At 61.8% G+C, this 20,343-nt stretch overlaps 1 protein-coding gene across 14 annotated transcripts in view; it reads right to left on the reverse strand.

The window, feature by feature from the left end:
* Positions 1–20,343, reverse strand: part of MCF2L (MCF.2 cell line derived transforming sequence like) — an 89,046-nt gene that overhangs the window by 42,797 nt on the left and 25,906 nt on the right. For 11 of the 14 annotated variants that reach the window (XM_073212341.1, XM_073212334.1, XM_073212336.1 and 8 more), the window contains exons 2-3: positions 6,483–6,566; positions 1,716–1,830 (exon numbers count right to left, since the gene is read on the reverse strand). The exons of 1 other annotated variant lie outside the window; for it this stretch is intronic. In XM_073212341.1, the coding sequence (XP_073068442.1) occupies positions 1,716–1,830; positions 6,483–6,558 (191 nt within the window). In that variant the 5' untranslated portion in view covers positions 6,559–6,566. Of the gene's footprint in view, positions 1–1,715; positions 1,831–6,482; positions 6,567–18,428; positions 18,559–18,839; positions 19,155–20,343 lie in introns of those variants that run through there. 2 more of the 14 variants (XM_073212339.1, XM_073212340.1) reach the window with 2 other exon arrangements.

The raw sequence follows: 20,343 nt of genomic DNA on the forward strand, positions 1-20,343 counted from the left end.
CCCAGAGGCGGGCAGGGCTTGCCCCACTGATCCCACTTTGGGGTCAGTGGGAGGCCACACAGAGCACCCTGCGAGTATGTCCGTCTGTCTGTCCATTTGTCTACAGGACTTTGGGTGTCAGGTCCCTCCATGGGGAGGGGAACGGGTCAGGGAGGCCCTGAGGTGGCAGCAAGGAGGCCACGGGTGGGTCTGGAGCTGCTCCGATAGACGTGGCACACAGCCTCTGGGTGCTTCGCTCTCTCCAGCTACAATTTAGGGAAATATTGGTTCTGTAAGATTTTCCAAAAGGAGAATGAGTGGAAGGGAGTTGCCATAAAGGGGGGAATGCATTCGCTGAGGGCTCAAGGGTGGGGCATCCTTGTCATCGGGAGATGGCCTGGGCCTCAGGGAGGCTGGAGCCCCGTGGCCCTGGGGCAGGTGGAGGGCTCCCACCTCTCGGTGACACAGAACTGCTCCCAGCCCCAGAGATGGCGCCCCCCTTGAGCCCGGGGAGCTGGCAGAGATGCTCAGGGGACAGCGGGGCCATGCAGGGTCCTGCCAGCTGCCAGCCTCACTGCCCCTTGAACTTGAACTTGTTCTTCCCTGAAATCACCTCTAACTTCACGCACTTCACACTCAAATCGCTGGCCCTTTCTTCCTGCTGGCTTGTCCCCACTGCCAGGGGGTAGTGCAACATCACTGCTGAGCACACCCACTGCTGGGCCCATCGTCCTGGGTCCCACCCAGCCCCTGAACCCAGCTGTACGGGTGTGCCTTCTGCAGGACAGCCTGCATGCCACACCCCGGGATGCTGACTGCACTCAAGCGATGACCCCCTGAGGTCCAGTGGCCTCACTGGCAGAGGAGGCACAGGCAGGAGATGGTGCCACTCTGTGGAATCACAGTCCCACCGTGAAGCCCCTCAAGGGGGCACAGCCAGCCAAGGGCCCCTGAGGAAGGCTGCTGGGCTCCCCAGGTGCCAGTACCCCTGCCTCAGCTCAGCCACCCAAACGCTGCACTCCAAGGCAGAGGCCGAGAGAAAGGCAGGCCAGACGCGACCACAACCGCACCCTGAGTGGCAGGGGCCGTGCTGCCCAGCCCTTCTGCTGAGTGGCTGCTTACCACCCATGACTGCCCGGGGACTCCCCCAGCCCAACGGGCCTCCTTCCTCCACCGACCAGGTTGCTGGACAAATCTGCACCCCAGCACTTACTGGTGGTGGTCGGATGGGCGTATTTTATAGGTGGGGCTTGGCTCTCGGACAGGCAACTTTTAGACTAGGCCCCGTCCGGGCTCTGGGGCGCCCCATTCTGAAGCAGTCCTCTCCCGCTGAGCGTCACCCTGTGCGTGCGCCCCTCCTTCATGGGGCAGGAGGGCACTGTCACCCGCTGGGCAGGAGCAGCCGGCCCTCGGCCCTGGGTGACGCACCAGCATGCTGCTGAGGCTCAGCGTTCCCTACCTTTCCTGGGGAAGGGAGGCAACTAGGAGGCCAGACCCCAGCCCGAGGGCTCCTGGCCACCTCTGTACCAGGGCCTCTGCACGACTGCCCTGTGTCCCACAGAGGTGGCAGGCTCTCTGTGCAGGAGGCCCCAGTGGGCGGGCTGGGCCCACGTCCCGAGGAGGGGATGCTGGATTCTGGTCCCGCAGCCACGGCCTCCTTATGTGCCAAAGAACCCGGCCCTCCGCCTGCCGCAGACCCCAGGGGGACGCGCAAACGTCTCAGACAGCGCACGCACCTCGGGATGCTGGCGAGATAGGCCATGACACTCTGGAAGTCCTTGTCGGGGACGTCGCCGAAGGCCGGATAGTCTGGGAAGGTGATGACAGGGCTGCCGTCGCGCCCCCGCCCACCTGTGGAGAGAGCAGAGCCCCACTTAGCTGGGACTTTTCCACAACCCCGAGGATTTCACCCAAAATCAAGGGTGAGCGGTTCAGTGCTGTAGGTTGCTTTTTTTTAGGAAAGGAAGCAAGCTTAAAGGAAACACCAGGGCGCACAATGAGCGAGAATCAAAACAGTCACCCTTCTGAACAGCCGCCACGGGGCAGCCACACCAAGTGGCACCTCTCCTTCCAGCTGCTTCCTGCGCATTTTCTGCCTGGGACTGAGTTGAACATGCAGCTGGGCCTTTCCTAACCCCAGAACTAGTTTTCCATGATGTGTGGAAATGTGATGTGAGCGCCACTTTCACGTTGCCCGGCGCTCCCCTCGCACTGTGGCTGACGACTCACCTGCCCGCTGCAGGTGGGCGCTGGGTAGCTCGTCCGCTGCCCACACGTGAGATGCACCCACTCCAAAGGGAAGCAACCCCTCAGTGCCATAGGGGAGGGGAGGGCGGGGCACAGGCGGAGCCAGGAGGCTTGTCACACCTGAGAAATCGCACGTGGACCCTGGAACGCAGCCCCGTGCGCCACTCGGGATCAGGGACGGCAGGTGCGGCTCCAGCCAAATGAGGTGTCGGGAGCAGAGAGCCTGGGGGAGGGCGGGTGTCCAGTCTGGTTGGCATTGGTGTGAATTGCCCTGCGAGTGGCCCACAGAAGCAGCAGAGGCAGCAGGAGGCAGGACAGGTGGGAGGCACAGCCTGGGCGCCAGGCCTGCCTAGCAGCGCCCTCGGTGGCTGGAGAGGCCGCTGCGGCTCCCTCAAGGGCTGGGGTCCTCTTCTCTTCCCTCTGGACCTGAGTGTGGTCTGGTGACCTGTTCTGGCTCACTGGACATGGCAGACATGAAGCCACCTGACCCCAAGGCTGGACCGTAAGACACCACAGCGTCCACCCGCCCTGCTCAGAGCTGCCCCTGGAAACTGGGCATCATGTGATCCCACAAGCCTGTGGTCACCACACGGCGAGGACGCCCTGCACTGCCAGGAGGGGCAGGCCCCATGGTGGAGCCTGCAGGTGCCAGAAGGGGGCAAAGGAATGACCATCTCAGCCCTCTGTATCCTCACCCATGGAATTAGAAACCATGAGTGCAGTTGCTTTGAGCTGAGTTTTGGGGTAGTTTGAGCAGCAACAGATACCCTGGGCACATGGCTGCCCCCAGGTTCCCGCTGAGAGGACGCCTTGTGGGCAGCAAGATGCATGCCAGTGGCCCCCCTCCCGCGTGGCATGCTGGCAGTGACTCAGGCATCTTCTGTGCTGTGTGCTAGTCCAGCCAGTCACAATGTAGATGGACGCTGAATAATTGCACTGCAAAGCCTCACGCTGTGAGCCTATCAGACCCTAAGAGCCGGGAGGGCAGGTCCCTCCTGCAAGGGCAGGACCCGTGGGAAAGCAGGTCAGTGTGCCAATCCGGCGGTGGTGAGAAGGGATACAGCTAGGGCTCCCCTCTGAACAGCACCCATATTCACAGTGGAGGGTTGTTCGCCGGGCAGGAAATGTGAAGTGAGCCCCCTCTGGGGAACGTGTCCCTCAGTGACACTCAGCCCCGAGCCGAGGCTTGCTGGTGGAGCAGCCAGGCGGGCAGGTGTGGGGTGGTGACGGAGGACGGGCCCCTCACCTACAGGCGCTTTTGGGGTGCTGCGACAGAGAGGACTCTGGGATTTGGGTTCAGTATGCTGCTTCCTTTGGGTCCCATCCCACCTCCTAATGGACACAGTGCCACGTGGCATTTCCTCCACATTCTCCTCGAGCCCCTTGTCCAGGGACAAAGCCCCTACATTCACCACAAAGCCCCGTGGTGATGTGGGCTTTCCGGATACTCATGGGCAACTTCTTTTTCTCGAGAAGTCACGTGTAGTGGGCGGAGCAAGGGGCTGATCTCAGCCCAGCTTCCATGGGCCCAGGGGTTTTCCTGTGACTGACGGAAAGAGAGACTCTGGCCAACTGGGAGCAATAGCTCAAGAATTTTCTGGAACTCCCCCTCAGATTCTCCTAAGACCCTTCCCTTAAATCCCATTTGGCTACAGCTAATCCTGCTGTTACCACTGATTGTGTTACTTTTAAAAAGCCATCTACAGCTGAGTTGGCTGACTAAGGCGGACCACACTGTCCACGGACAGCAGCGGGATGCGGCCCAGGCGAAGGGCCGCCCCGTCGTCCAAAGGCACTGCCGGGTTGGGGCAGCCCTCATGGAGGAAGGAATGACCTGTGGCGACTGTTCTGAGATGCAGTGTGATCTGTGTGGCTAAGGGGGCGCAGGACAACTTCCAACTCATGACCCACAGGAGGGAAAAGCACAGGGTCTGAGACCAGAAAGCTGTGGTTCTAGGAGACACCAGTTTGGTTTTTTGTTAATAGTTACAAATGAGACCCAAGAGGACACGGAATCAGGGGTTTGGAGGGACAGCACAGGAGGCCCTGAGGCCCTGGGTCCCACTCACCATCCCACTAGAAGCTCCAGCCCCTGGTTACGAGGACTCCAGGGGGCAGGGGCAAGCAGGCTGGGTGGCGGCATGGCGACGCGCCACAAGGCAGCTGGGCTACCACCGGCCTGCCAACAGTGAGCAGCCGAGCTACCGATGGTCCCACAGGTGGAGGGCCGTGGGCCCTGCTGTCCAAGGGGCCTTCCTCCTCGTCCAAGCCAGGGTGCTCAGCTTGGTTTGTGACAGGGAGCTAGGGTGCCAGCACCCAGCAGGCAGAGGGCAGGCTGCTGCTCCACATCCCCAGGGCAGCCCCTCGGCAGAGGGACCTGGCCCCCTGCGTCAGGGGTGCCTGGGCTGATGGCGGTTTGGGCCAGGGTGGGCCAGGGGGTGTAGTGATAATGGCAGAGTTTGTCTCCTTCTGCCAGAAGGTGGGGTGTCCTGTGGATGGGGGTGGGAGAGGGGGGAGGAGCCCCCTGGGGTTTTGCCTGAGTGACCTGCAGTTTCTGTGAGTTGTGATGGAAACCCAACATCTGGATTGTTTTGGACATTTCAGCTTAAGATGTTGATCTTGTTTTCTAACAAATTCCCAGCAACTTGGTGACAGAAAGCAACAACCATCTGTGCAACAGCTCACAGTGTGCAAGTGGGGAGCAGGGGCTGGGCTCTCGGCTCGCTCAGGGTCTCCCCCTGAGCTGGAGGTGTCCCCAGCTGGTCTCCAGGCTCATTCAGGTACTGGCAGAATTCAGCTGCACCAGCCTCAGGACCGAGGTCCCAGAGCTCCTCCTGGTGTTGGCTGGGTCACGCTCGGCCCCCGGGGCTGCCCACCCCCCTTCGCCAAGTGGCCCCTCCGTCTCCAAGGCTGGCTGGGCAATCTCAGTCACATCAAACCTCAGGCCCCTGTGTGGGGCCTGCCTGCTCCCTGAGGGCCCAGCCGATGAGATCAGGCCCGAGGACAGCTCACAGCCTGATCTGGGGTCTGAACTGCATCAGAAAGCCCCCCGCTCCGTCCCCAGCACGTGACCAGTGTCTGACTAACAGAGCATAGGTGTGTCTGGGGGTCCTTAGGGCCCTCCTGGTTTTGCCTGCTTCCCAGGTACTCACGGGGGATTTACAGCCTGGACGAAGGTCAAGGTCATGAGTCTGGGTCACCAGGGCACTAGATCTCTGAGGCGTTTGGGGTCTTGAAGGGCATGGAGGTTGGGGGGACTCCAAGGAGCCCCAAAGAGGCTGAAGCTCCTTCCCTGTGCGCTTGCTGCCACCGCCCAGGACCCCGTCCTGTGGGGACTTCCTTTCCCTGAAGGACAGCCCGCCGTCCCTCCTTCCTTGAGGTCGGTAGTCCCTCACGGGGGTCCTGCCACCTTGAAAAGCAACGATGCCATCTTGCTACTGACAAATGCCCTCAGAGCCTCCCTTTTCCTGCTGACAGTCCCCAGCTGTCACCCCACATGCCCCAGAACTGTACCAGGGTCCACAGGCAGCCACAGGCTGGCCAACACCAGCTCCCTGCACCGGGGCACGGCAGGCAAGTGGGCCGAAGCCCAGAGTGGCCTTGGGGACACAGAGCTGGCTCTCCAGGTTCAGGAGGGAACCCTGACCTGCTGGCTAAGGGGACAGCAGAGGCCGAGTGCCTGAGGACACCGTACAGTGTATGGAGCATGCGGCAGGTCGGCCTGTCCAGGCAGAGGGGTGACCTGCGTGGCTCCGAGGGTGTAACCACACGCTCTGAGGCCCCATGCAGCCACACCGGCCAGCGGCTGGGGTCTTGAGCCACAGTCAGCCAGACAGGACGTGCCCACGGGGAAGAGGGGCTGGGACGCAGCGACTCCAGGATGGAGCCTGCCCACGCGGGCCCCCTAGGGACGGAGCTACAGAAGGCCCTGGGCGCTGCAGAATAAGCCACATGTCCTGTGCTGACTCTACCTGCTGCAGGAAAGTTCTGGATTCCAGGAGACCGGCCAGGGGCGCTTGGGCTACACCCCTCGGGACTGGCCTCCAGCTGGCCCTTCCCGCGGCCTCCTGCTGACCAGCCAGGAGCCGCCATCTTTGTGCGCAATGCCACAGCCTCTCCCAGGCCCTCAGATCAGGCTGGCCTGCACAGACTGTCCCGGCTCCCCACCAACAGGGCCGCTTCGGTCTCGGAGAGCCCAGCGGAGGCCTGCAGCTGGCGTGCAGCCCTTCCCTGCCTCCCACAGCCCTGGCACTCACCAGACAGGTAAGCAAAGCGCTTCTTCAGCTGATCCTGGATGTCGGCGGCACAGAGCGGTGTGAGGTCCTGGTGCATGATCTCATCTGGGGAAGAGCACACAGACACAGCTGTCACTCGGGGGAACCTGCCTCCCACGCGGGGTCTGGGTCAGCCCGCAGCACGGCACACACTCAGCAAGCACCTAAGGGGTCACGTGCTTGGAAGAAGGAATTTCAGTTTACAGTACGCAGAAACCTTTGTTTCTCAGAGCACAAAAGCTGCGTGCTGACGGATTCATCAACATTTAAAATGTGTCAGAGGCAACAGAGCCAGGCAGGGGGAGGGGCGAGCCAGGCAGGCAGCAGTGGGGGCAGGTGGGGGTGGCAGCTGGGGGCCTAGACCGGCGGTCAGCAGGCAGCACCCGGAGCAGACCCGCGTCTGGAGGTGGGCCGCACCACTCGGCCGCTGCTGCCTGCGCAAAGACTTGCTGGCCAGCAAGGAAGCCTGGCCTCTGTGGCAGTCCACGGCCTCTGAGCACACAGCACACACGAGGACACCCAGGGCTCTGTGCCTGCGGGGATCCTCACTGCCTGCCTGACACAGGAGCCAAGCTGAGCCCCGGGCTGATGGGGAAGCTGGCTCGGCAGGCCCCAGGCTGCAGCGTCTGGATCAGGGGTCTGGGTAGACTGGTGGCAGCCCCAGAAGCCAGAGGGTTTGCACGCATCTAGGGGACAGTCACCATATAGCCAGAGGGGCCACGGCACCAGCAGGCAGATCCGGAAGCCAATGTGTTCTGCGTGTCTGCTGGGACTTCTGCATTTCTGAGTCAGCGTGAGGCTGGCCATAGTGTGATCTGTGGCCGTGTCTTATGTCACCAGACCCCCGCTGTACACCAAAATCTGCAGTCTTGAGCATTCACACAATTTCTCTAGACTCAGTGACTTGCAAATGCCTTGAAAGGTCAGTTCTTCACCAGCTTAAGAGCTGGCAGGGACAGCCTGGGGAAATGGGTCCTGGAGACCTACCCTGAAAACCGCAGGCTGGGCAGCCAAATGCTGTTTGCAGGGTCAGGCTCCGTCCTGCCCTCTGCAAATGGCAAGTGTAAACAGGTGACACAATTAGATACACAGATCCTGGCTGTGTCACCTGTGGACCCCAGCTGCCACACCCAGCCAGCCTGTCACCTGCCTGGCACAGAGGAGGAAGTGGTCAGGGCCCAGCAGGGTGGCCTCAGGTCAGGAAATGAATCAGTCAGTGCCAAACCCAGCTGTCAGTAGCTACACGGCTCCGCAGGCAGGCGGGAGGCACAAGGCCGCCTCCAGCGAGGGTCTCCGCCATGGAGAGAAATGGGGCTGGGGCACCGCTCCAAGAGAGCCTGAGAGCTTCTGAGTTCTGGATGAGGGGGTCTGTGGCTGTCCACACCTCGTTCGTTTGGAACACGTGTGGGCGTGTGTGACGGGCAGCAGGGCAGGTGGGAAGGAGTAACCCTTTCTCAGGCTCAGCCTCCACAACTGCAGGGGAAGTGTGTCACTGGGACACAGTCCCCTGGGAAGAGCGGCTCCCTGAAGTCTGGGGATGTTCTGGGGGCAGCAGAAAACGGCCTGGGTGCTGAGATGGCAGGTCCTGTGGCATGCGCCCCACAGGTACAGATGCTAACCTAACCTTCCCACCAGGCCCCAGGCTCCACCAGCAACTGAGGACGGAGCCCAGTGTCAAGGCCGCGGTGGGGACGCCCCACAGCAGGGCTCACGCCGGGTTCCCAGCGCTTCTGAAGGGCAGGCCCTTTGCGGCTGCTCTCACGTGAGCGAGCCCACTGACACCGCTGGGGCTGTCTCTCTGTCCCTGTACCCAGCAGGCTGACGGGTCTCTGTGTACTGGAGACACAGGGCCGAGGGGACTAACACTCGGGTACTGTCTGTGCCAGTGGCAGTCTCCCAGGCTGGGCTGTGGGGTGGACTTGGCTCCCCCGGGAGGTGGCCAGGGGCCTCCCCTCCCCTCTCCAGCTGCCAGCCACCTCCCGTTCCCAGAGCACCTCCAACGGCCTTCATTCACCCTTCAAGCCCCAGGGCCTTTGCACAAGCCTCCCCATGTCCTTATGCAATTCCCAGCACATGTGTCCCCTGCTCAGGGAGGCCTCTCCCTACCTCCTGGCCTGGGCACAGGCCTCGTGGCATGCTGCCCCATGTGGAGGCCCTCCACGCCTGCTGCGTGTCCTACTCACAGAGGCCCCTGTGGTGGGTGGGAACTCAAAGGGCCTATGTTGAACATACAAAGCAGAGGCAAACGGGACAACTTTCCAGATAACTGTTTAGAATCCAATGGACCCGACAGAGTTCCTTCTGACAGGCACACAGGCTGGTTCCAGAATCTTTAAGGCCAATGGGGTGCGAACCCAGACCCTGACCATAGCCCACAGCCCGCATTCACCTGCAGGGGCCCAAATGCACGACTTTTCTGGGACAGAACTAACCCCAACGTTGCGCCGTTGCTCAGGCACCCGCTGGAGGCGTGACAGGGTGCTCTGTGTGGGGCCTGCTGGCGTGTGCATGAAGGCACGTCCATGCACAGGGCAGCTGAAAAGCATTCATGTCTGCAGGGGCCGCTGGCCACTCCCCATTAAACAAAAGTAATTAAGGACACTTTTTGCTGGCATAAGGTGATGCATGTCACGTGACGCCATCTATGGATGCCAGCCCCAAGCACCAGGCACGTGGCCCTGCCCACTTTGTTCCTGTGCCCAATTTTCACCGTCCTGCCTCTTTACTCTCCTTCGAGCACAGGGCAGCTTTGTGCTTGGAGCTTAGCTTTTTAAGTTTCTTGTTCATTACACTGGATTTTGTGGAAGTTACACTGTGACATGGGTCCAGAGGAGGTGTGGGCCTGTGGGGGATGCAGGCGTGCCAGGCCCTCCACTGTCAGTCTGGGGCAGGAAGTGGGGCCACCCCACCGGCCAGTTCAGTGAAAGGGTCAGGCAAGGCCCGGCTCGGCACAGAACTGCTCTGTGTGAGCACAATGCCGCACAGACGACTGCCCGTTTCCGACATTCCCGTCCTGGCCCAGACGTGAATGGGGACTCAGGGCCATTAGCCCATCACAATATCACGTTTGAGGGAGGTCAGGAGGGCCTTGGGGAGGAGGAGAGGGCCCCGCTTCCCTTCCGATGCCCTAGGGAGGGGGTGGCGGCCAGGCGCAGCGGGGGTGGGTGGGGAGAGGGGAGCCGCCTTGCAGGGCACAGAGGTCCTGCTTGCCCCTCTGTGGGAGTTACCCCGGCTCACGGCCGTCCTGGGCCCAGTCAGTCCCAGATGCGACAAGGGAGGGAAAGCCCGACTGCAAACAAGCCACGCAGGCCACTACCAAGCCCCCTGCCGCAGAGTCCAGGGCGGCACTTCCCTCGGCCTGCCCCTGCCTGGCAGCCAGACCGACGCAGCAAACCTCCTGCTGCAAAGTGACTCGAGGATTCGCTTTATTTTAGGACAGTTTTGTAATGAAGACCGGCCAGCTGCCCATGCCTGTCCACTTCCAGGGGCTTCTAAGCCTCAGCCCCAGCACAGAATGCATGGCGGTGACAAGAGGCAGGGCGGTCAGGCGGCACCCCGAAACCCCATCGGCAGACAGTAAACGTCCCAGGAGAAGGGCCCCAGCACACTAGGAGGGGCCCCAAACCTGGCTGAAAGGCAGGCCCGGGCGGTGACTGGCGACCTCAGACTTTGCTCAAAGGGAGAGAGGGCCCAAGAAGGGTTCCGGGCCGGAGCTGGCGGCCGGGAGGGGCTCAGGCCGCCGTCCGCTGGGTGCTGACTCTCTTCTCTTGCTTAAGCCTGGCTGGATGTCCACACCCAAAGGCTTTTATTTCTAATAAAAATACAGCCATTATGACTTTCAAAGCCCAAGGCCGGGTCACTTCACCAACTCACCTGGGGGGATTCCCGTGCCGCCAGGCCCACCCAGGAATCTCCAAACCAAGAGTAAAGTGTGTGCAGAGAAAGAAGGCGGAGGCCGCAGAGGCGCAAAGCCCGGATGCGAGAGGATGGAGCCCGGGGCCTGGCTCCATGGAGGCCAGTTCCGGCGCTGCAGCACGGGCAGGACGGATGTCCCCACCGCCGGGCCCGGGGCGTGGGCAGGAGCGGCGCCTCCCTTTCTGTCCACACCTGCTCTGTGATCTGGCCCTTCAACAGGCTGGACAGCTGCACTGCCGTGGGCGGCTGGACTCTGGATACTTTTATTGGTCATTTGTTAGGGGATTAGGATAAATATCTCACATCACACACACAGCACGAATCAGTTCACCCAACGCTCTCCCCGACTCCCTCATCCCAGGAAGCAAATCCTTACAGGTTTTCAAATAAACGTCCCCATATGAGAACACGCTTGGCTGCCTGCAGTCGCTGTCAGAGAAAAGCATTTTCTTCTTCAGAGTGGTGACAGCTCGCCCACAGCCACGGGCGGAGATCAGGGAACCAGACTAAAGCAGGCTGTGGCGGCCGGACCTGCCCCAGGTGGGCACTGGGTGGCAAGTGCCACTCAACCCTTGGGACTGCAGTGCACACTGTGCAAAAACAGGCTTGCCCGGAGCCCAGCGGCCCGCCTCGGGTCAGCGTCCAGGCCTGCATGGTGTCAGGCTGCATGCCCGTGCCCGACAGGTCTGCAGCTCCGGCCTGCGAGGGGGCCACCTGGAGCCATAGGATGGCGTGTGCAATCACATAAGCCTCACCTGGATGCCCTGGGTGCCTTCCACCTGTCCCAGCCCACACCAGCCATCACCCACTCAGCTGATCACAGACTCCACAGACGGCTCTCAAGGCCACCCCACCCAATGTTTCTGAACTAGACCAACTTAAAAAATAGCTTTTGGAGCCCAGTCCCATGGGCTGTTGGCTGGGTTACCTCCACTGAGTCCTAGGCCAGCAGGGCCACGGCACTCACCCAGCCTCGATGCTACACAAAGTGCAGATGACTGAGCCCCAGGAAGCCTCAGAACTCCCCCTCCCCGCACCTGGGGCAGCTTGGCCAAGTACGCGGGGGTGGCCCACATGCCAAGGCCATGCTCGGCTAATCTCTGTGGACGGGCAGGCCGTGTTCATGCCCCGCCTGCCCCTACGTGCACACATGGTTTCTCTGGGGGCTCCAATGCCTGTGGCCAGGTCTCCAGGGTCAGACCACCAGAAGGTGCCTTCTCTGTGCATACTCCAGGACGGAGGGGCTCTGCTGCTGCATGAACTTGGGGAACACCACGGGTGCACCTCCCACCTGGGGCTCTGAGGCCAGCTGGGCATGGTTTGGGGGAGGGGGGTGAGCATGCAGGACTGGGGTCACAGAACGCACCAGCAAGACTGCCCCAGCTAATCCACCTGCACATGAAGAGAAGTCTTATCTGCAACTCAGCACAGGCCCACCGAGCCAACGGCACAGGTTACAGTAAAAACCCAAACCCACCAGGTCTTTGATCAGTCACGAAAACGAGTATTTCTCCTGAACATCTACACCATGAGTGGTTAGCATTGTGGGAACCAGCATGGGAACCCCACAAGACAGCTAAGGGTTTCTTAAACCCACAGGTTGTCTAGAGCAAGAAAATTATTAAACTCAGTAGAACGTCACTAGAACATCTTTAAAGGCGGCAGGCAGAGTGGCTAAAACAGAGCTATTTTAAGTACTTTCTACATATCAATGCACTTAATTGTCACAACCCAAAGAGATGGGAACACTATGGCTGCATTCCAGATGAAGGTCTCAGCAACAGAGATCTGTGGGCCCGTCGTTTGAATATCCCTCTCCGTGACTTCCACCCGGCCTGGGACAGGCTGGGCATCTGGCGCTGTGTGGCCTGGAGGAGGCCACAAGCCAGGAGCAGCACGGAGTTTCTGGCTGGGTCATGGTGTGGGGCAGAGCCTGCCAGGCTGCCCGACCGACCTGCCAGCAATTTCCATGCCCCGGGGAGCCCCAGAGTGGGTGAGATCCTGGAAGCAGAGCTGGGCCAACACTGGGTATGCTGACCACCTCGGAAGACACCACACAACATGATGCCCCTTCTCCTGGGCTCATATGCCACCTAACACGCTGTCCTTTCAACCAGCCAAACGTGAACACTAAGGCTTAGGTCATGCTCCCAAATGCCCTTTCCCCTGAGGTCCATGTGCCCAAGAGAGCTGGGCCGGTGCAGCAAACTGCCCCTCGCATACACGCCCACCCATCAGGTCCAGGCCCCAGGAGAGAGTGGTTTTAGGAGCAGAGCAGGAGAGGACAATGGGGGCGAGCTGACGGGGCTGCTGTCTGCCTGCAGCCCAGGGATGACCTGTGGGCTGGGCAGCCCCTCACGCCCTCCTCCTGGTGCCCAATTAGGCAGAAGCTGCCAGCGTGGTTCTGTTTAATCCACATGGTGGGGTCTTCCTGCAGCCTGGACGGAGAACCAGCCCTCGTGGAGGAGACCAGGTTTCACAGGGGTCAGGACAGGGCAGCCCCCGGATTCCAACCCCCAAGGCGACAGCCACCTGACCTCTCTCCACTCGGAGGAAGTGCTAAGTGGATGAGCTGAACACAAATAGATCAGGGCGGGGTGGCCCAGGTCCAGCTGGAGAACCTGAGGGAACTTCAGGGGCTGGGGAAGGGACAGCAGAGAGCAGAGGGGACACCGGTGCCTCCCCACATGCAGCCCATGCCCTCCCAGGTCACCCACCCCGTGCACAGGGCATGCCCTCCTGGGTCACCCCCCGGCTCCCTGCGGGGTGCATGCCCACCAGGGTCACCCGCATCTTCCTCCCCGAGGGGCTGCAGGGAAGGTGATCCCACCAACCCAGGGTAGCACTTGTGACAGAGGTGGCCACCTGGCTCTGGTCCTGCTGGGCCCCAACGGCTCTGTGCCAGGTACCCGCTGGTCCCCTCCAGAGCTCGGCCCAGGTCTGCATGCCAGTCCCCAGGCCACAGTCATGTTCTGAGTCCTCAGACATCTGCTGACTTCGCAGGAGAAGCTGTGGCTTGCCCGCGTCCTACATGCCACGGGAGCACCCACCACATGCAAACGTGCACACAGATGCGCTCACCCCATGTGGGCCGCCGCCGTGTTGCGGTGAAGGCCCTGTCTGCAGCTTGCTGCTGTCCCCACGCCACTCGGCCATCCCACAGAGGCACAGGGACAGGGAAATCGGTGCAAGGCCACCGTGTCCTCCTGCCTGGCCAGCAGGGGCTCTGCGTGCCTTCCATCCACACCTGCCCTGAACAGGATGCACGTTCCCATGACAAACACCACCACCGCGCTCTTCCAGGAGCTCTGCAAGCCCCAGACCTCATGAGCGCACATGGGCATACTAGGACACCAGGCTCACTCCCTTCACGCTGCCAAGTCTGTCAACCTAACATCAAACTCAAAGGTGCATTAACCTCACCCCGGGCCCATCCCCAGACGACAGGGATGCAGGGCGCCGAGCAGTAGGGGCCATGGGGCCAGGGATGGAGGGCGCTCGCCACGCCCTGGACCTCACCGCCGGCGTGAGATGGCATCCTGTCTCTCCCCAGAAGGGCGGTCGGCAGAGCAGGCGCACAGGCAGCTCGGACAACAGCAACCGGGAGCCCCCTGCTCCGCGTGCACAGGGACAGGGAGACACGCCCCGTGTGAGAGACAGAGAGGGAGGGACAGCGGGGGGAGCTGGCCGGTAATGCAGATCTGTGAGCCTTCCTGACTCCACGAGGGACAAGGCCAGAGCCCTGGACAGGAGCCTGTGGCTCCAACCTGCTGTCCTACCCAGCAAGGTTCTCGGTCACCGCAGGACACCACGACACGCCTGCGGTCTCACGCACGTTACAGCTGTTGGCCCAGCTCCTGACTCCACCGGGTACCAAACTCCTTCCTGCCAGGTCTCTGCACCACGTGACCGCATCTGGAAACAGCAGGTGCCAATGACAGTCAGTATCCAGCTACACAGACCCCCAGTGGCGCACAGAAGTGCCCCTCTGGAAATACTGCCTGGTCACCATCTCATGTACCAGGAACTCTTTTTAAAAAGGGAACAGAGGTTTTTTTTGATGGAAAAACAGCAAATTGTTTCTAAGGATGGGAAAGAGCCCCTCCCCACTCCCACCCCCGACTGTTAATCACAACAAAGTCCCCTCAGGACATTTCCTTGAAACATTATGTAGCATTTAGGGGGAAGTTGTAAGAAGGAAAGCCACTCTGGTTAGGGGGACAAATGCACTTGCACAGAGAAGGTACTAGCCACACACGAGACTCCTACAGTGACGTCACGCAGCCACGGGACTTCAGCAGGTGCCATGCGCTTGCTGCAGACACGAGCTGGGCTCTGGGAAGCAGTCTTCCAGGACCCTTCTGGCATCGTCGCCGTGAAGCCGACTGGAGATACACACCCTGGCTCCTCTTGCGTGGTACGGGGACTTGGCTTGGTTGAAAAGTGGGCGGCCGAGGTTTTCAGCGTGGCCTGCAGGGCTCAGTCTGGTCTAACCCAGCCAGTTATCAGTCACTTCATCATAAAATTGGGAACTTTAGTTGTTTGTAGCCATTGATGGCTAAGGTTTGACTGATTCATTAAAATTCACAACAATGCTTATTTTATGAATTATTTGCCAATCCCTAACATGTACCTGCTGGAAAACGTACACAGGACAAATTACTTCAAAATGAGCACCCGTCCATCCTGAGAGGTGCGGCAAGGAACCCCGCACTGTGCCCTGTCCGCAGGCCCAGGGTGCCACAGCCTCAGAAGTGCCGCCCTCCCACCAGCTGGGAGCAGGAGAGGCGAGTGCAGACGGCAGTCCCACCCAGGCCAGCTGCTCGCCATGCACAGGCCACCCCCCGAGCGTCGCTCACCACCTGCAGTGCACAGAGAGCCACAGGCACAGGGCCCGCCTGAGCGGCAGCCGCACCGCAACCCCCCCTGCGCCAGGGTCCGGCTTCCCCCACGGGCGCCACGCTCCACAAGGGGGCGCAGGCAAAGGGCCCGTGAGGGAGAGCATGCACCTCTCCAGGTGCAGCCAGGGGGGCCTCAGGGAGCCCCGGCAGGGAGGGGGCCTGCGGCAGCCCCAGCCACACCACCCCAGCAAGACCGCAGGGGCTCCCCCTGCCTCGCCCTGGACTCATCCTGCTTTCAAGGCCGATGAGCCGGGGGTCCCCGCAGCCACCTGTGGGGGCGACAGGCTAGGCTGCCCCACAAGCTCCCGCTCTCCACCATCCGCCCTGTGTGCCGAGGCGCAGGCACACACCTGCCTCGCCTTCCGGCGGAGCCGCAGCCTGGCCGCGTCCTGGGATAGCAAGGCAAGGAGGCTCAAGGTCATCGCCACCCGCCCTTCCCCGGGCCTCGGTCCCTGGCGGGGCCGCTCACTGGCCCTCCCACCGCAGGCCCCCTGCAAGCTGCGCACCTGTCCCACCAGCAGGTGCCAGCAGGTCCCGGGGCTCTGTGCTCAACTGCCCGAGGCTGAGGACGTGCGGTGTCAACAGGGGACATGCCTCACAGGGAGCTGGTTACTAGGCGGGTTTCCATGGGGCTGGAGGAGCTTCTGCTAAGGAGCCCCCAGGGCACAGGGAGCGCTGAGTCCGCGGCCCAGATGGGCGGGGAGAACCCGAGGGGCTCAGGGGGCCTGGCGCCAGGCCGGCCTGGGGGACCGTCCTTTAGGCCAGACGAGGGGTTGGTGTGGCTCATGCAGGGGAGCTGACACTGCAGGCCACACACACGCAGGCTTCTCCTAGGTCCGCCTTAGGGGCATAAGCCCACACGCACCATCTCCCAGCCAGGCTCTGGGCCTGAGCCCAAGTGGAGAACCCGAGGGGCACACGCTCAGGCTGCTGGGGGACCTAATCACACCAACCACGCCTCCCCTCTGTGCTCACGACACGCGGTTGGCACGACCCGCTCTTCAGGGAACAATTCCAGTCAGCTTCCTGGCAGACAGACTCCCCATGCACCTGTTACATCCCTGGGAACCCCAAGGCATTCCTGCAGACCAGGGTGCAAGCTCCGGGAGTGTGGGCAGGCCTGTCACAGCGACCCCACCAGCTTCTACCGGGTAGTTCTCCCGGCACTGTCCCACCTGGCCCGTGACCCGCAGCCGTCAGGCCTCTGCCGCCACAGTTTTCTCCTGAAACATGCTCAGGGTTGGCTGAGGTGTGACCTCCTATAAGCAGTGTGTCCTAGGCCCGGCCCCTCTCCTGCTTTGAGCCCTGGTGAGCCCCCCACAGTCCTGGGCTTCCCCAGGGGCAGGGGATACCTCCAGAATCATGCATAGGGGGAACCGCATACCCAGTGTGTGGTGAGCTGCCAGAGATTCCTGTTCTGAGAAAGATGCTCTCAGGGGAGAAAAGGTGCCATGTGACAGAGGGTGGGGCTCTGGTGGCAGCCACCCTGCTCCTCACCCACTTTCTCTCCATGCCCCCTCCCTGCCCTCTCTCTGGGCCAAGGCCGCATGTCTCCAGGCACAGCAGATGCTCGCGTGCCACTGCAGCAGGATGTGGCACCAGGGAGGCACCTGACACCACGGTTCTCCGTGATGGGACCTGGGGCCGCTGCACCCAGGCAGGGTGCGGTGGCTGACCAGGGTGCCCCCACACTGCCCTGCTCGTCAGTGGGGCCAAGCTCTCACCCTGCCAGGGAGGGCCTGCATGCCCAGGGGCACAGCTGGCTACGGGCTGGTCTGCTCCCGTGAACACCTTCCCCAGTGGCTCCTGACCCAGGGTGACCAGTCAAGGCTGGTGCCCTCTGGCTGCCTCAGGCGTGCCCCCACACTTCTCATGCACCGTCTTGGCCAGAGACAAGGCCGCTCATTCCCAGTGTGCACACACACGCCGCTGGAATCCTCTCCGAGGGCGACACCCGTGCGGGGCGTGCCATGGAAGCAACTCTGCCTCTCGTGGCCACTCCTGTGCCGAGCTTGAGGGGCTCACGCGGCCGCAGCCTGGGAGGCACCAGCAGGGGGATGGCTGCCATGCTTCTGCAGAACAATCGGGAGCACAATGCAGTGGACTCCACATGCTCACAGGCATGCGCCCACCTCTCAGACCGCCCCCTTCACACCTCCGCAGGGGTTTGTGAAGGAAGCTACTGGCTTGTAGGTTTTCCCTCTAAAGACTCATGATCTGTTCATCCAAGGAATGTGGGCCAGCTGCCGCATGAGGCGTGGGGACAAGAACTGAGCGGTCAATCTGGCGCCGCTAGCAGAAAGCTCCAAGGCAGGGGCCATGGGAGCGGCTGGGGTACGAGCTCCCTCCCCGCACACGTCATGCGGTCAGGTGAGAAACACGGAGAGCAAATCCCAAATTGTGAATCATGCTGGGCTCTCCACCCCGAATACCCACAGAGCGGGCCCTTGGCCCCCACTCCAAACTGGGACCCGCGGCCACACAACTCCCTCCAGCCGCTGGCAGCTGTGTCCACCACACCTGCAGCCCTGCGTGCTCTGCGTTAGCTGGTGGGGACCCCACCTGGAGCAGCGCCGCACGTGCCTGTCAACGAACATGACCACATGGGTGCTTGTGATGGGAGTAGGGGTGAGAGGCACCAGCTACGGGGACGCTTCTCTAGACCCCTGGAAGGCCCGAGGGCAGAGGGGACAGGTCGGTTCTTTGGGACTCTGCTGCCTTGGGGTCTCTGCGTCTCCCACCCCAGCAGCTAGTGTCCCTCCCATGTGCTCAGCAACATTCCCCACGCCCTGTGCTCAGCCAGTCTTTGCCAGCAAATGCTGCCGCCTCCCCCAGCAGCCCACCAGACTTTCTTCTCTCCATCTGAGGACCATTGAGTGTCACCTTTGTGGGGTGTGGATCAAGTAAGGAAAAAACACAAATGAGCCCTCATGAGGAGGGGTGCAGGCAAGCGGGAGGCCAGAGGACATGCAGACGTTTCTAGCCAAGTCCTCAGAGCCAGCAGCCACAACAGCTCTGCGGGGCTTAGAGAGCAGGCTGTGGGGACAGCTGGGCCTGGAGCCTGGGGACACGTCCGACCCACAGAGCTGTCAGAGCAGGCAGGGTGGCTCACGCAGAGGGGCCAGGGAACATGTGTGCTGATCGGCTGTGGTGGGGAGGGTCCCTTTTTGCAAAGCGGCAGAGTCCCAGACCCTCTTTCATGGTTTCCATTGTCTGGGCTGTGAAGCCGCCAGCAGGCCAGCAAGCAAAGAAGCCAGGCCACAGCTCAGCCAACGGGAAAGGCGGCATCTGCTTGAGATGTGAATTCTTCAGGGCCTTGGGGCAGCAGCTTTGCAGATTCTCAAACCTTTCGACGTACAAAAAAGGCAGTTCTGTTCGTCTCACCTAATGGCACACACGGGCAGAGTGGGGAGCCAGGCCGGCAGAGCCAGGGAGATGGAGCATACGGACCTGGTGGCCCGCGGCCTGCCGGCTACAGTTGGCGGCCCAGGCGGACCGCCTCCAGGGCAGACGCCTCCGTTACCTGTTGCCGACCGAAGGTGCGTCGGGGGCTTCCTGGCTCCGAGCTGCTCCCCTGACAGGGGTCCTGGGTCAGGCCTCAGTTACGGTCCTCTGGGCAAAGCTGACGCAGAGGGAGGCCCAGTGCCCCTGAGCCGGAAGAGTAATGGTCCCACTGGGGCTCCCTCGGCTGAAAGAACTGCTTTCTATACGCTGGGCTTGCTCACTTATTCGTGGAAATGCAGCATTAGGACGAAGGTCTGCAGCACTTGGCGCACAGTAGAGGCGATGCCACGTTCACTTTCACACCAAGTGTGAGCGAGTGGGCCCAGCCCGAGCGGTGCAGGCCTGCACCCCAATGTCCTGCCCAGATGAGCTTGGCATTACTCCTCCTCCAGGGACGCAAGGAAAGCGGACAAGGCACCAGGCGGTGTCCTCGTGGCAGAGCAGCACCCTCTCCAGCCTCAGAGAGATACCTGAAGAGCTTTAGGGTACACGGCAGGCGCCGAGTCACACGGGACCACAGCGCGCCTGGTCAGCCGCGCAACCGCGTGAGAAGCGGTCCTGCGTTCACAGGTGCCCGTGTTTGCTGAGGCGTTCCCTCCACCAGTCAACCGTCACCACAGCCCTGGGAGGCAGGGGTCACTGCTCAGGAGAGCCTCCCACAGCGGGAGAAGCCGCACGTGGCGGCTACTCGGTCCTCCCCCTCCCAGAGCGCTCCCTCCCGGCGCCTCACCATCTTTCTTCGGCTCCACTCTCATTACCACCTGGCGGCCACCCCTTAGGTCGTGGTGGTCCTGGGGTTCTGCCTCCATCCGCGTGTCCTGCAGCCCTGTCCACTCGGCCCTCCTAAGCCCAGCACATCATCCCTGCCCCCAGGGTCAGCCTGTTGTCTCAGGATAAAATGGAGACTTTGTGGGGAGCCATGCAGGCCCTCAGGAACTGGCTGGGCATGTGTCCTCCCAGCTGGCCTCCACCACCCCTGCCTCCATCTCTCCACATCTACTGCCAGGCCTGGCCATCCACCCAGCAGCGGGGCCCTGTGAGGTGTGCTGGTGCCTCCCATCCTCAGGCCACGTGCCATCAGGGTGGGGGACCCAAAGGATGGGTGGGCGGCCACCACGCAGAGGGCTTGGTGGGGCAGCTCTCAGCACACGTGTGCATGGTCCACGCACGGGTCCAGGGAGAGCAGACTGCGCTTCCCAGCTTCACCCCAATGCCGCCAGAGCTCATGGGACCTAAGGGAGGACGGGCTCCCCACAGGCACACCCGGCGAAGGGTGTTGACCCCGGGCAGCCAGCATGTCGCCTCCAACAGGCGAAGGCAAAGGCGGGCCACTCAGATCTGCTGGACAGTGCCCAGGACCACGAGCACTGTCCCATGTTCAATGCCGGGTGAGAAGCCAGGTGGACTTCTGCTCTGGGGGCAGCCGCTCAGGGCGGGCGTTTCAGGTGAGCCGTTCCCAGAACCGCCAGGTCCCTGGGCTGAACCCACTGAACATAAACATGTGGACACCGTCTGCTTAGTTT

This window comes from Manis javanica, chromosome 9, assembly GCF_040802235.1.
Source record: "Manis javanica isolate MJ-LG chromosome 9, MJ_LKY, whole genome shotgun sequence".
In the NCBI taxonomy this organism is placed as follows: Eukaryota; Metazoa; Chordata; class Mammalia; order Pholidota; family Manidae; genus Manis; species Manis javanica.